The sequence below is a fragment of the Hemitrygon akajei genome, chromosome 22 (assembly GCF_048418815.1).
Source record: "Hemitrygon akajei chromosome 22, sHemAka1.3, whole genome shotgun sequence".
Lineage (NCBI taxonomy): Eukaryota > Metazoa > Chordata > Chondrichthyes > Myliobatiformes > Dasyatidae > Hemitrygon > Hemitrygon akajei.
This window is the reverse complement of record NC_133145.1, coordinates 62,244,783-62,260,874: the sequence shown is the minus strand read 5'-3', so window position 1 is coordinate 62,260,874 and position 16,092 is coordinate 62,244,783. Positions and strand designations below refer to the sequence as shown.

The following is a 16,092-nucleotide window of genomic DNA, read 5'->3' as shown; positions in this document are numbered from 1 at the left end:
ATCTTCTAAGTCACGCTTTGCAAAGTCCTTACGGGCAAGGAAATGCTTTTTTTTAAGCCAGGGCTTCTTCCTTGCCACTCGTCTATAAATACTCTTTTTGTGTAAGGCCTTAAGAGATTGTGAAGCCATGAACTTCATTTCCAGTTGCAGCTACTGGCTTCTGCAGGTCAGTCAGCTACTGTTGGCATCACGGTAGCCTCTCTTACAAGTGCATTTCTTCTCTGGCCTAACCTAGGCAGTGTGGCTGTGGTTTCATATCTTTTCCCCCACTCTTTCACAATGAGCTACACTGTGCTCCGAGGTATGTTCAGTGCCTTTGAGTTAGTCTTGTATCCTCCAGATTTGTGCTTCTCTATTATCATTTCGCAGACATGTCTTGCATGTTCTTTGTGTTCATTTTGGTTTGGTCTTTTGAAACTCTACCATACTGATGGGCCTTGCAGAGAGGGGGGTATTCTCATGAATTCATTGAAAATTGTTGATCCTCCAATTTTCTACATCAACAAACTGGGTGAGTTGGTAAGGTAATACCTGTATATTGCACTTGAGGAAAGGGGGCATTGTAACTTCAAAGGGGATGAATACTTCTCAGCCTCACAATTTTGGTTTTTGATTTTTTTAGTGAATTGTTTCAATAGGTACATTTAATGTCAGAGAAGTGTATACAATGTACATCCTGAAATTCTTTTTCTCCACAAAACAACAGAAGAGTGCCCCCAGAGAATGAATGACAGTTAAAATGTTAAACCCCAAAGCCCCCCCAACTAGCAAAACTCAAGCGTGCAGCAGAGAGTCAATAAAGACAGACTTGCAGTACCCCAAAAACTACATGTTCACCCAGTAATTTGACATACCACAGTCTCTGTCTCTCCCTCTCTCCCCCTCTCCCACTCTCCCCCTCTCCCACTCTCCCCCTCTCCCCCTCTCCCACTCCCCCACTCCCTCTCTCTCCCCCCCCCCCCCCCCTTAACATCCGGGAGACGATGTTAAAAGTCTGTTGAGTCATTTTTTCCCAGCTCTGCACCAAAATGGATGCACGACCCCCGGCAGCAAACCCACTGCTCCCAATATTCCGTGTTCTCCAGCGACGCTTCAGTCAGGGGCACCAGCCTGCCTCCAGAGCCACGAAATCCCGGAAACCTTTTGATATCCGAGGTGGGATATCAAAAAGCGGCCAGTCACGAGGCCCTGAGATCAGGAGCCATTCCCGCAAATAACCCAGGTCAGGGTCTTTACACCCTGAGAAGGAAAAACCTGTTGACAGGTTTTGGAATATTTCTTTTGATTTGATGTAACACATGATGTTTTGTAGATTAGCTCAAAATTCCTACTTCAATATATTTTAAGACAGTAAAATAGGAAAGTAGTTGTTGTGGGTGAATGCTTTTTCAAGGCAATGTATATATAAGTAACAAAACTCAGCAGATTAGACTGCATTTGGCAAGAAATAAACAGCGGTTTGCGCCAAGAATCTTCATCAGAATTGTCTAAGTGCTGATAAAGAATTTCAGTCCGTTTACTTTGTTCCATAGATGTTGCCTGATTTGCTGAGTTCCTCCAGCATGTATTGCTCAGAGCACTTTAGCAGTTAGCATAACACTTCACAGTGCCCACAGCTTAATAACCTAATCCATGGGTCTTTGGAGTGTGGGAGAAAACGGGAGCACCTGAGGGGAACCCACGTGATCCCAGGGAGAACATACAAACTCCTTACAGACAGCAGAGGGAATGGAACCCAGGTGGCTGGCGCTGTAAAGCACTACTCTAACCACTACGCCACAGTGCCGGTTCGGAATGTTATGGACCAAATGTGGGCAATAGAACTGGGCACCATGGTTGATATGGATCATTTGGGCCAAGGGGCCTGTTTCTGTGCTGTATAACTCCATGGCTGTTCCTCCCTCCACAGATGCTTCCCGACCTGTTGACTCTTTCCAGCTTCTCTGTTCTTTTGCAGATTTCCAGTATCTCTTGATTTTTGCTTTTCAGGGAAAACCCCAATCCATGAAGATCAGGTTCTCTTTTCATCTTTTAAATATAATAACTGGCTGTTGTCAGATATTAGCACAGTAATACCGTTTGTTCTGTTCTCCTCTGTTCAATGCATCTCCATTCACCAACAGCCTGAAATTGACAGCAGGCCTTGTGGGAACAACCACTATTAGATTTCTAAATGGTCAATAAACCCATGAACACTACCTCAGTAACTTTGAACTACCTTAATTTTTATATGATATGTATAGTTCTAATCTCTAATATATTTTATGTATTACACTGTACTGTTGCCAGCAAAAAAAACAAATTTCACAACATGTTAGTGATAATAAGCCTGAAGACAAGATTCTGCAGATGCTGGAAATCCAGAGTAACACAAAATGCTGGAGGTACTCAGCAGGTCAAGCAGCATTTATGGAAAAGAGAAATAATTGAAGTGTTGGACCGAAGCCCTTCATCAGGACCTGATTCTAATCAGGTTATTTTGTTTTTGCAGGTCTAAATTCTGGTAGGGTTAGGCTAAAGATGTGTGGTCACAAACAAAGCTAAAATGCCTAAACCAGTTGCTCTCTGGATAAAAACTGATTCAGTGTTCATGAGCTTTGAGGAAAGGGTTTTCCTTCCTCCGGCTGAAAGTAGTTTGAATTAATTGCTGACGTGTTTCTCTGTCCTTCAGCACTGCATCTAAAAGGATTGATGTACTGAAAACTGTATTCTCCAACAACAAAGCGTTTGCGGGTCTGAGTAGCAGGCGAGCAAGCGCCGCGGAATATTGCCGGCTCTCCGCACTATCTGCAGGGCAGAGAAATTGAAAGAGCAGGGCAAAGCAAAGCGCAGGTAAGGACCTCTGCTGCTCTGTTCGAAATATTTCGCTTATCTGTCACATTACACGCTCCTCTCCGATTGCTATATGTGTATTTTGTTGAATGGATAGTGTACAGGTGGACATTCATCCTATAGGTTTACTAACAAAGACAGTTTCAGACCATAAGACATGGAGCAGAATTGGCCATTTGGACGCCCAAGTTTCTCTACATCTCTGATTTTCTCCCCATTTAGAAAATAGTCTTGACCTTTATTCAGTGTATTGATACCACTAAAATTATTGCACAGAACTACATTATGTCAGGTTGTCGAGCTGCTTCATTCATTGGGCGCCACAGTAGAGTAGCTGTTAGCACAATGCTGTTACAGCTCTGGAGTTTTGGAGTTTAATTCCAGCATCTTCTGTCAGAGTCTCTATGTCCTCCTGGTCGAGTGCATGGGTGTCCTCCCACAGTCCAAGTAAAGTAACTGATTAGGTGACTTGTTCGTTGTAGTTTGTCCCATGATTAGGTTAGGGTTAATTGGGGCTGTGAGCTTACTGTTACGATGTGGCTCAAAGGGCCAGAAGGGCCTACTCCATGGCTAAATAAAATAAAATTTACATTGCCTCATCAATGATTATTCGGTTTTGCCCTAATGCGGTTAAGTTTTTTAATAATTGGATCCAATGACAAAGCTTAGAAGTGTAGTCCGGGTGTTTTTCCAGTTCAGATGCACAAATGTGACTTCCTTACACTCTGCCATAACGTGACACTTTCTGGTTCAGGACTTTAAACAAGGTTGCTAGTTTGCTGGAACAGCTGACGTGGAGGATTCAGGTTGCACTGGGATTACATAGATCGTTGCCTGCATTTGTGATAGAGATACAATCTGTTGTGTATGCATGGAGCAAGAACGATAACGGATTAGGATGATTAAACATTTTTACTGAGTCCACGTTAGTAATGGTACACACACTGGGCAACCTGCAGTATGGCGGGGGGCAGCAAACCGGTCTGCCAAGATGAAAAAATTGTCCACTCGAAAGCCCGTGACCAAAAGGGAGAGTGCCTCTCCAGTCGTTTGGACACGGGCACTTGGCAATTCTCACAAATCGATCCAATATGGTTCACAGCAGGCTGCATTTTTGTTAATTCAGAACTTGTGCTGCACAGAAATTGATAGCCACAGACTTGTATCTGCTTTCTCTTTTCAGATGTTGAGAGGTATTTTTGCCTTTAAAATAAATGCACATTTTATAGAAGAAATACATGTTTTTTAAAATTATTTTTCAGGTTTCTGCACTATTTGGATGGTGTGCACCTAGAACTCCCTAAAAACACTCTCGAAGCCCTTGCAAAAGATTTTCCCTGAAGTTCCTGACATGAAAGCAATATTATTTGTACAGTAAAATACTACATATTTCAAAGACAAAGACTGTATCTATGGGGTATTTTACCCCTGGTCTCTTTCTGGTACGTGTGTGTGGATGAATATTATTTGTACAGTAAAGCGATATGAATTTTTTAGAGGAATGGTGGATTATCTTTAATTTAATTGCAACAGATAACCACATACCTGTTGTCTAATAATGTAAAACCAGAGCATGACCATTTTTATTTGGTGGTGGAGTCTGTTTATAACACTTGTGGAGAGTTAACTGCATTGCTGGCCCTCTGAGCAACAGTTTTTATGTGAGTTAGGGAAATCATTACAACATTCACACACACATTGCCACTGGATAGGAACCAAGAGTTTGAGCCTCGAATGTTTTTTTTTTAACTAACTACTCCCCAGTCCTTGTTGTTTTGGGGAATAAAAGTATTTGAATGTTTTTTTTTTGATTCCTAAACCCTTTTTTTTCCGTGTTGATAAATTATCATCTCAACTAGTGCTGGTTATGCATCTGCCACAAGTGTTATGAACTGCACCAGAAATGTAAAGCAGCACAAACAGATTAGATTAACCCTAAACTGCTTACTGATCATCTCATGCAGGGTAAACTACGATGTGAATGACTGGTTCATCATGTTTTCCACTGAAAGTTTTTAATTTCCCAGTTTTATATTTCAGGAGGATCATAAATAATGGGCTGTCCCAGTATTGTACGTGTGATTGTACACCCCATTCTGACAAAAACTATGGAATTAAATAAATCAGACTTGTGCCATTTAACTGCAAACTCCGATACTATGTGGAGTACAAGTCTTTGTGAAGTAGGGAGATTGAATTCAGGGGCCATGGGGTAATGTTTGCGGTTCTGGTTAGACCACACTATAAAGGATAAAGAATTATTTAAAATAAAGTTAGAGGTTAAAGCATGGATATGAAATTAATTTGCATCAATACCAACATGTATTTAGGCCGCAAGATGTAGGAGCAGAATCAGGCCATTCGACCCATCGAGTCTGTCCACCATTTCATCATGGCTGATCCATTTTCCCTCTCAGTCCCAATCTCTTTCCTCCACCGTATCCCTTCATGCCCTGACCAGTCAAGAATCTATCAACCTCTGCCTTAAATATACATAAAGACTTTGCCTCCACAGCTTTATTCATTTACAATGTAAACAACATAATAAAAAGTGGTGCAGAGTTTCTAGTGCAGTGCAGTGGCAGAGGTAATAGACCGGAGTGGAGGTCAGTTCTGGTCGCCTCATGGTAGGAAGGGTATGGAAGCTTTAGCAAGTGTACAAAGGAAATTTACAAGGATGATGCCTGAATTAGAAAGCAAGTCTTATGATAGGTTGTGCAAGGTAGGGTTTTTGTCCTTGATGTGAAGGAGGATGAGAGGGGCCTTGATTGAGGTATGTAAGATAATAAGAGACATCGCTAGAGTGATTAGCCAGAATTTTTCCAAGGTGGAAATGGGTAATACAAGAGGACACAACTTTAAGGTGATAAGGGAGGCAGGTTTTCACACAGAGTGGTGGGTGTGGGTACGTGGAACGTGCTGCTGGGGGTGGTGGTAGGGGAAGATACATGGGGACATTTGAGAGACTCTTAGACAGGCACGTGGATGGAAGAAAAAGTGAGGCTTATGTGGGAGGGAAGGGTTAGATTGATCTTAGAGTAGGCACAACATCATGGCCAAAGAGCCTGTGCTGTACTGTTTTGTGTTCTAACTCTCCTTGGGTTTTAGTCATTGAAAGGAATTGGTAATCTAACAGACAAGGAGTATGGGGCTTTAACTTGAATTTGTCAGCTTAGAGGGTGTAAATTTTGGATGCTGGGCTGTCAGTGTTATGAGTTGAGACCCTTCATTAGTTAACTGGTAATTTGATGCTGACCTGCCAAGATCCTCCAACATATTGTGTTGCTCCAGATTCCAGCATCTGCAGTCTCTTGGGACTCAGAATATAAAATTTTCCAAACCAGTGCTCTGCCTGGTTCAGGAGCAGAATGGCATAACCAGCTCTGTACCACCACCATTCCAGCCAACTTGCAGAAAATGAGGGAACATCTCCCAATCCTTAAATACTTCTACAAAGCCAAATGAAACTTTCCCTCCGACACTTAACCCCCCCCCCCCCCCCCCCCCAGCACTCCAAAATCAAAATGGACAGTCCCTGCACGATATATCAAGCAGAACTCCTTTGTCTGGGTTTATCTATCATGCCACTGAAGCACATTACAGTTAACATAAAATTCTACACCAATCTTTACTTAAAATTATCAAAACATGACCTCTATTTAATTTTAACTATAATCAGGACTTTGTTTCCCCCCCCCCCCCCCACACACACACATACACACACACACACACAGAGTGGTGATGTCATGAAACATCCTGCCATGTATAGGGGTAGAGGCAGATACATTAGGAATGTTTAAGAGACTCTTGGGTAGGCACATGGATGAAAGAGCTATGTGGGAGGACAGAATGGCCTGTAGTGTAGCTGTACTGTTCTACATTCTATCTGATGATCCTGTCTTAGAGGGATGTGACCCAATTGCAGGCAATGGGACTAGTTCAGTCAATGTGGATAAGATGAGCCAGAGGACCTGTCCCGTGCTGTGTTCTAACTTTAATTACTTTACCTGCCAAAATAATTCTGCCAGGACTTCCTATTCCTATACCTAATACTTTCCAGTGGAAAATTTTCCCAGATATGAAAAGATGTTGGAAGACTTCATTTATTCCAGAAATGGTGTTCAGGGAAACTAAAATGCCACAAGCCACTTTTGTCATAATTCCATGCCATTTCACTTCCAGCAAGTAAGTTTTTAAATCGTGTGTTATGAAAGAGGAATACTACATTCAAGGAAGTAGGAAGCAAAAGTAGGATGAACTGTCCTGATCTTTATTATCAAGAAAAAGATTAAGTGCACTATAATGATGCAAAAATCAAACCCTTTAAAAGAAATAGGCCAAACAGAAGTTATAATTATCAGGAAATATTGAACAAGCAGAGTCCTTTTTTCTGTGGGAAAGAGAAGACGGAGGGCTTATTAAAATTGTTACAAGTTCTGGTGTGGAAATGAAGAAATATTTCCATGAGGCAGAAGTTCAGAACTCAGCTCAAAGTATGTTACCATATACCACCCTGAAATTCATTGTCATGCAGGAATTTACAGTAAAACAAAGAAACAATAGAATCAATGAAGAACTACATACAAAGATTGACAAGCAACCAATGCGCAAAGGAAGACAAACTACAAATACAAAATGGATTAATAAATACTGAGAACATGAGCTGTAGGAGCCTTGAATTGTTGTGTTCATTGATCAGTTCAGTGTTAAGGTGAGTGAAGTTATCCACACTGTTTCAGGATCCTGATGTTTGAAGGTGTTACGAACCCCGTAACTGGGTATCTCACCAGCAAAGATAGGAGTATCCGTTGAAGTCTGATGATACTATTTTTAACAGTATTTATTAGTAAAAATACACAAAAATAATATCAATGCAAATATACAGATAATATACGTCATCAATACTAAACCTAAAAGTGCGGGTATAATAATAATCAATAAGAAATAAGCTCTATCGTTGCCTAGGGGATAATGAATTGTCCGATGGAAATATAAAGTTCAGTTCAGTTCATACAGGCTGCAATAGTTGTTGTTCACTGTGTTGCAATTGTTGGAGAGAGAGAGAGTAACTTGCCGACTTTCCTTTTACGATCTTGATCTGTCTCCGTACTTTAGCTAGACCATTCCGTGGAGGACTCGTCACCCAGGCAAGGGTGGACACACACACAAGCCCCCACCGGTCTCGTAGCGTCTCTCCTGGTGCGTCCGAGGGGTGTTCCCCAGACCCTACTTTTATCCCCACTCACGGGGTCTCAGATGTCAATCAGGTTGGGATGATGCAATCCCTCAACCAGACCACTCTGGTTGCCCCCTGAGGGGTTTCAATGAATAGAACAGTACTCAATACACGATTCCTTCTCCAAGAGACAATAGCAGTAATTTCTCTCTGTCAATAGGAGACATTCCAACCTGTGCTGTGCCCCTCTCTCATAAATTTGTATGAGCTGTTTATCGCTCTCATTTCCTTTGATAACAGCATTGGAATAGTAGCAATTTGCGATTCTCCAAAAAGGGGGGGGGGGGGGGTATTGGCGATTCTGTACCCTTCTGCCCTTCAGAGTTGCTCCTCATTCATAACAAAGGGTTCCTGAACCTGGTGGTGTGGGACTTCAGGGCTCCTGTCCCTGGATGATGGGGGGGGGGGGGGGGGGGGTCCCTTGATGTGGCAGTGCTGTAGGTAAATATACTTAGTGGTGGAGAGGGCTTTGCCCTTGATGGATTCCGCTAAGTCTGCTACTTTCTGTAACTTTTTCTGTTCAAGAACCACATTACTAAGTTTGTAATTGACTTGGTACAGAAGTTCCTCCTGAATTCTGTGAAAGTGATTAGAATGTGGAACTTGCAGTCATACTGTAAGGAATGGCTGCAGCTCATGTCACGAATTTCCTGAAAAGGAAGCTAAATCAGCTGAGAGAGAAGGAAATAGAGGGGGGAAATGTGATTTACTGAGATGGTGATAGCAGTAAATTGACACATCATCCACATGAGACAATGGATGGTGCACTCAAATTAAAACATTACCTGATGGAGGAACAGAGGGATGGGCACTATTTGTCAGTGGAGAGAAGGTGAAAGAAGTTTCAGATGGAGAGCATCAGGACAGGGAGCAAAGAACCATTCCCAGTACAAAAGGAGAGATGAAACAGGCCAGTAAGTGAGGACAGGGTAAAGGATGATGGGCAGATGGTGTTCAGACAAGGTGAAGTTGGAGTGGGTGAGTGGAGTGGACAGTTCATATTTATTGTGCATTTTGTCCAAACTACAAATGACACATTTCTAACAAATAACTTTGTATGATAGACTATTAGAAATCATCAAACCTGGGCTACCTTCTCGGTAAAACTGTATAATCAGATACAAACCTCCCCCGATCAAACATAAGATATAAAAGCCTGGAAGCATTTGCTACCAAGCACAGGACAGCTTCAATCCCACTCTTGAATATTGAATTTCTTGGTACAGTAGGAGTGACTCTTGATCTCAATCTTAACTCCATGACCTTACACCCTATTGCCTACCATCTCTGTAACACAATCCTGCATTCAGGTTATTTATCATGTGTACATCGAAACTTACAGTGAAATGCGTCATTTGTGTTCACAACCAAGGATGTTACTGGGGGCAGCCCACATTCTGTTAGGATGCACCACAGATCAGTTTGGCAACCACTCATGAATGCGAGAAACCATCTGCTCCCCAGAATAAAGAATTTCAAGATTGTGCTGCCATTGTGTCACAGTAATGAAAAGATAACCTGCAGTTTGCTCAGGCTGTTCAGGAATAGAGGGGGCCAAGTCTTGTGATCTGACCACCAAGGGGTAAAAAGCCAGTGAAGCCACTCTAAACCCACACCTAACCTGAAATGGAAGCCTTTGCAAAAAAAAAATCAGGTGTTGAGGTTGTACATGACATTGGTAAAGCCAAATTTGGAGAATTGCAATGCAGTTCTGGTCACCTACCTACAGGAAGGATCAAAAGAGGAACAAGGATTTTGCTGGGATTTGAGAGCCTGAGTGGTACAGAAAGGTTGAACAGGTTAGGACTTTATTCCCTAGAGCAGGGGTGTCAAACTCATTTTAGGTCACGGGCCGGATTGAGCAAAATGCAGCTTCATGCGGGCCGGATCAGTCGGACGCGTGCGAACGCAGCTTTCGTTGCCTCCGTTTTTTCAGCCTGCTCTCATGTGTCTCAGTCTCTGCTATAACTACAAAGTGTTTCACTTTACAAATTCCGTTTCTTATGAAGGAGACTGCCGAATAAACACTAAAAACCCTGAAAACCTGGTACCTGAATAAACTCAGCATTAGCCATATCATATGCCATAGGCGCTTCGATTACTGGGGCCAGCTTTAATAGTAATTAGATATTATCTCACGGGCCAAAGATAATTCCACCGCGGGCCTTGAGTTTGACATATATGTCCTAGAGTGTAGGAGAATAAGGGGAGATTTGATCAAATATAATGCAAACAGACATTTTCCAGTGAAGTTGGGTGAGACTAGAACTAAAGGTCATAGGTTGAGGGTGAAAGGTGAAGTGGTTAAGGGGAACCTGAGGGGGGATTTCTTCACTCAGAGGGTGGTGTGAGTGTGGATGTGGTTTCGAGTGCAACATTTAAGAGGAATTTGGGTAGGTACATGGTCCGGGTGCAGGCGATGTAGCACAGTCTAGATGAGCTGGAGGGCCTGTTTCTATGCTCTATGACTTACCAAGCTGCATCAATGTTGCTGTTTAACAGAATCAGAGAATTATCCTGACTTGCCGAGGAAATCTGTCACCACACAGCCCAACCTGTCAGAGAGTACATCTTACCCAACACTCAGGCTCCACAGGGCTTCAGTTCATTTACTAACAGGCACCTCAGTAGCACGGCAGTTAGCACGAAACTACTACAGCTTGGAGCGTCAGAGTTCAATTCCAACGTCACCTGTACGTTCTGTGGAATATGTCAGTCTCCCCTGCGTGCTTTGGTTTCCTCCCACAGTCCAAAGTAAATAAATAAATAGAGTGAAAGGAACTCCAGTGAACTCGTTTAATGATAAATAAAGTAAAACAATACAATTACCTGAGGCTGATAAACATCTTTAGAGTTTAAGAATTTTAAAGATTTGCATTTCTGTATTCCCTTTCACACTTCAGGGCATTCCCAATCGTTGCTCCTGTCTCCACGGCTGCTGGTTTTATCCCAAAGTGTGAAGGGGACAAATCAAACCAGAGGTGACACTGCAGAGCAGAGTTTAAATCAGTAACATCCACATCAGTTCTGTGAATTGTTCAATGTCAGAAAAAAGGCTCTGATATTCAGAGGGGAAGTTGACACATCTCCATGCCTCTCATGAAGATTAAGTTAGATTCCATCTAATATCAATTCAATACAAAAGTCCAGTTCCTCCTGCCCCACATCCCATTTCAGGACACAGATGGACCTGCAGCAACCTGTTGTTCCAATTGGGATCAGTTAATTCAGCCCAGGCCTGGGATTGTCCACTTGAGTTCATGGGGTTGTCTGGTTGGCAGGCTAGGGTATCAGCAGCCAACAAGTTTTAAACAAAACTGAGACATTAAATGAGGAACTGCTAAACTTCATAAACACGAGATTCCACAGATGCTGGGAATCCAGAGTAACAACCAAAATGCTGGAGGATCTCAGCATGTCAGGTTTATGGACTGAAATGTCAACGCTTCATTCCTTTCCACAGATGCTGACTGACCTGCTGAGTTCCTCCAGTATTTTGTGTGTTAAATTTCACCTTTCCCCACAGCCTCAATCCTCGGCCAAATTCTAAGCTGACCAATTCCCACTGTAGCCTTCACCGAAAACCATGATACTAAGCAAACAGACCTTGCAGGAGTGACACAAAGTGTCAGAGAAACTCAGTAAATCAGGCAGCAACTATGAAGGGGGATGACATTAAGCACAGACACAGCACAGTGCAAGTGTCTAACATTCCCCACACACTAAGCAGCTTTCTGTCCTGACCTGAGATATCCCAAGAGACACCTGATCTTCTTCCAGTCTTGCCCCTGAGAAGGTACAAGACCCTCTCCAGAGAATGAAAGATTCTCAGCCCTCAACCTCAGCACTGAGAGACTACTGGAATGGCAGAGGTGCCACATTTCAGGTTGAGGTCTAAATAAAGGCCCGATCAGCCTTTTCCCGAGAGTGTTTTGACCAGTAATGATCCTTTGATCAACGTCACTCAGAATAGGGCTGGGTGATCAGGGACCGAATGACTGCCCAGACTCAACACAACTGTAAAACATTCTACAGTTTACCAGTGAGCCTAACGATCCAGCGTTGTGCATGAGTAACAGAGGTGTGATGAAGTACAGGACCAACACAAGTCAGTGAGGCCGGATGAGAGGCAAGTTACAGAAATCCCCCTCTGTAAACCTCCAGGTGCCAGTGTAGTGTCACTTAAGAATTATTAAATAGAAATTCATAGAAGGCAACTGCCTGCAATAAAGCGTCACAAAGTTCCTCTCCACGATCCGATTTCTGAAAGAGCCTCCGGTAGCGGGGAAGTGCATCTCGGGGGAACAGCACCCGTGGGTGCTCCTCTGTTACTGACTCCACCATGAACTGCTGTACGAGCTCCCGGCCACTGGTGCGGGACTCGCCCACCATCAGCTGGAAGTGCTTGCCGATGGCAGTACGCACCATGCTTAGCACTCGGTGCTGCCTGTCATCTGGGTAATTGGCACCCAGCAGGCCGTGTAGCATGGCCTCGAGGGTGCGCAGGTGTAGTGTCACTGGGAACAGGTTGGTGTTCTGAATCGAGATGCTCGGCTTCTCCAAGATGAAGAAATCAGCTTTGGGGATTTTTGACACAGCCGAGGAAACCTGCAAGGAAGAGATCAGAACTGTTCACAAGGAGGAAAGAATATGGTCACTCAGACAATTATAGAACAGTACACGCCTTTCAGCCCACGATGTCATGCCAACCCTTTAACTTACTCTAAGATCACTCTAACCCTTTCTTCCCACATGGCCCTCCACTTTTCTATCATCTAAGAACTGAACACAGAAGTGCGGTCTCATCAGGGCATTAGTAACCCCGAGACCCACACTACAGACCCTCTCAACCCTATCAGCCACACAGCCACAAACAAAAGAGAATCTGCAGATGCTGGAAATCCAAGCCACACACACAAAATGCTGGAGGAACTCAGCAGGCCAGGCAGCATCGATGGAAAAGAGCACAGTGGACGTTTTGGGCCGAAGCCCTTCGGCAGGACTGGAGAAAAAAAGCTGAGGAGTAGATTTTAAAAATGGGGGGAGAGGAGGGAGAAACATCAGGTGAAACCTGGAGTGAGAAGGATGAAGTAAAGAGCTGGGAAGTTGATTGGTGAAAGAGACAGAAGGCCATGGAAGAGAGAAAAAGTGGAGGGGGGGGGGAAGAGCACCAGAGGGAGGCGATGGGCGGGCAAGGAGATGAGGTGAGAGAGGGAAAAGGGGATGGGTAATGAAGGGGGGTGTTGGGAGACATTACTGGAAGTTTGAGAGGTCAATGTTCATGCCATCAGGTTGGAGGCTACCTCCACTGTCATGATGAGGCCACACTTAAGCTGGAGAAACAACACCTTATATTCTTTTTGGGGGGTAATGCCCCCCCATCCTCCCCCCTTTTATATGTGTCATTTTTGCAAACAACTATTCAATTGGACCCACTGCCCCTCTCTCCCAGCAACTGAAGGGTTTATTCAATTCCATGTAGAAAGTGCTGATTAAATTTGTATCTGCCACCCCTTGCAGGAAATGGGGAGGTGGGGGGTCACAGTCACCTAGGGGCTAGTGTAGCGTTTTATCAGCACCACCGACCCAGATTCAATTCCACCGCTGTCTGGAAGGAGTTCACACGTTTTCTCCGTGACCACATAGGTTTCCTCCAGGCACTCCGATTTCCACCCAATTTCCAAAGACACACTGGATAGAAGGTTAATTGACCACATGGGTAAATGGGTGGCACTCCCTGCTGTCTGTCAATACACCAGCTCCTCGAACAATCAAGCAAATCTCAATCTCCGGAGATTGATCAAAGGGGGTTGGGAGGGGGAGACACGGAGATGGTGGAAAGGGGGCTGGGGAAGAGGGAGGTGGGGGCAAGAGGGAAATGAAGAGAGACAGGATTTAATCCTGTAGTTTCACTTGCCTCTTCCAGGTACAGGGAAGGCAAATATGGGCCCTTCATGTACCGGTGACTCTCCTCCTGATTCCAGTCCAGGACCGTAAGATTCTGATCCACATGGGCCCACGCAATCTTACGGATTCCAAACACGATCGACACGATGGTGTTTGCAGCCTGGTCAGAGGGAGAAAGGTTTCATTAGATACAGTCTGTCCTCACAGTGCAGCTCTGCGGCCACCTGTAGCCTTATATACTGGAGTGTCCGGTCTACTGAATCCCATACACCAGCTGTGTACCCAGTCTGCAGAATCCCGTACACCAGCTGTGTACCCAGTCTGCAGAATCCCATACACCAGCTGTGTACCCAGTCTGCAGAATCCCGTACACCAGCTGTGTACCCAGTCTGCAGAATCCCGTACACCAGCTGTGTACCCAGTCTGCAGAATCCCGTACACCAGCTGTGTACCCAGTCTGCAGAATCCCATACACCAGCTGTGTACCCAGTCTGCAGAATCCCATACACCAGCTGTGTACCCAGTCTGCAGAATCCCGTACACCAGCTGTTTACCCAGTCTGCAGAATCCCGTACACCAGCTGTGTACCCAGTCTGCAGAATCCCGTACACCAGCTGTGTACCCAGTCTACTGAATCCCGTACACCAGCTGTGTACCCAGTCTACAGAATCCCGTACACCAGCTGTGTACCCAGTCTGCAGAATCCCGTACACCAGCTGTGTACCCAGTCTACTGAATCCCGTACACCAGCTGTGTACCCAGTCTGCAGAATCCCGTACACCAGCTGTGTACCCAGTCTGCAGAATCCCGTACACCAGCTGTGTGTCCAGTCTGCAGAATCCCGTACACCAGCTGTGTACCCAGTCTGCAGAATCCCGTACACCAGCTGTGTACCCAGTCTGCAGAATCCCGTACACCAGCTGTGTACCCAGTCTGCAGAATCCCGTACACCAGCTGTGTACCCAGTCTGCAGAATCCCGTACACCAGCTGTGTACCCAGTCTGCAGAATCCCGTACACCAGCTGTGTGTCCAGTCTGCAGAATCCCGTACACCAGCTGTGTGTCCAGTCTGCAGAATCCCGTACACCAGCTGTGTGTCCAGTCTGCAGAATCCCGTACACCAGCTGTGTACCCAGTCTGCAGAATCCCGTACACCAGCTGTGTACCCAGTCTGCAGAATCCCGTACACCAGCTGTGTACCCAGTCTACTGAATCCCGTACACCAGCTGTGTACCCAGTCTACTGAATCCCGTACACCAGCTGTGTACCCAGTCTGCAGAATCCCGTACACCAGCTGTGTACCCAGTCTGCAGAATCCCGTACACCAGCTGTGTACCCAGTCTGCAGAATCCCGTACACCAGCTGTGTACCCAGTCTGCAGAATCCCGTACACCAGCTGTGTACCCAGTCTACTGAATCCCGTACACCAGCTGTGTACCCAGTCTGCAGAATCCCGTACACCAGCTGTGTACCCAGTCTGCAGAATCCCGTACACCAGCTGTGTACCCAGTCTGCAGAATCCCGTACACCAGCTGTGTACCCAGTCTGCAGAATCCCGTACACCAGCTGTGTACCCAGTCTGCAGAATCCCGTACACCAGCTGTGTACCCAGTCTGCAGAATCCCGTACACCAGCTGTGTACCCAGTCTGCAGAATCCCATTCTATATCTGAATGCACGAAGTGTCAGAAATAAGGCGGATGAGCTTGAAGCTCAGGTGCGAATGGGTAACTATGATGTTGTTGGGATAACGGAGACATGGCTGCAGGGAGATCAAACCTGGGAAATGAATGTACAAGGGTATACGTGCTATCGTAGGGACAGAAATGTGGGCAGAGGGGGTGGGGTGGCCCTGTTGGTGAGGAATGAGATTCAGTCCTTTGCAAGGGGGGACATAGGGTCAGGAGAAGTAAAGTCTGTGTGGATAGAACTGAGGAACAGTAAGGGCAAAAGGACCCAAATGGGTGTTGTCTACAGGCCACCAAACAGTAGCATGGATATTGGGTGCAAGTTAAATAGGGAGTTAACATTGGCATGTGGCAAAGGTAATGTCGCAGTAGTTATGGGGGATTTCAACGTGCAGGTGAACTGGGAGAATCAGGTTGGTGCTGGACCACA

General features: G+C 45.0%; 2 protein-coding genes across 5 annotated transcripts in view; one reads left to right on the top strand and one right to left on the bottom strand.

Annotated features, from left to right (window-relative positions):
- atad5a (ATPase family AAA domain containing 5a) overlaps positions 1-6,320 on the top strand; it is a 59,262-nt gene extending 52,942 nt beyond the window's left edge. Inside the window, 3 exon segments of the mRNA XM_073026450.1 lie at positions 2,672-2,766; positions 2,769-2,832; positions 4,095-6,320. Coding sequence (XP_072882551.1) covers positions 2,672-2,766; positions 2,769-2,832; positions 4,095-4,173 — 238 coding nt within the window. The 3' untranslated portion in view covers positions 4,174-6,320.
- A 4,530-nt stretch (positions 6,321-10,850) lies between these two features.
- Positions 10,851-16,092, bottom strand: part of tefm (transcription elongation factor, mitochondrial) — a 59,902-nt gene continuing 54,660 nt past the window's right edge. For all 4 annotated transcript variants that reach the window (XM_073026447.1, XM_073026448.1, XM_073026449.1 and 1 more), the window contains exons 3-4: positions 13,986-14,135; positions 10,851-12,676 (exon numbers count right to left, since the gene is read on the bottom strand). In XM_073026447.1, the coding sequence (XP_072882548.1) occupies positions 12,251-12,676; positions 13,986-14,135 (576 nt within the window). In that variant the 3' untranslated portion in view covers positions 10,851-12,250. The remainder of the gene's footprint in view (positions 12,677-13,985; positions 14,136-16,092) is intronic.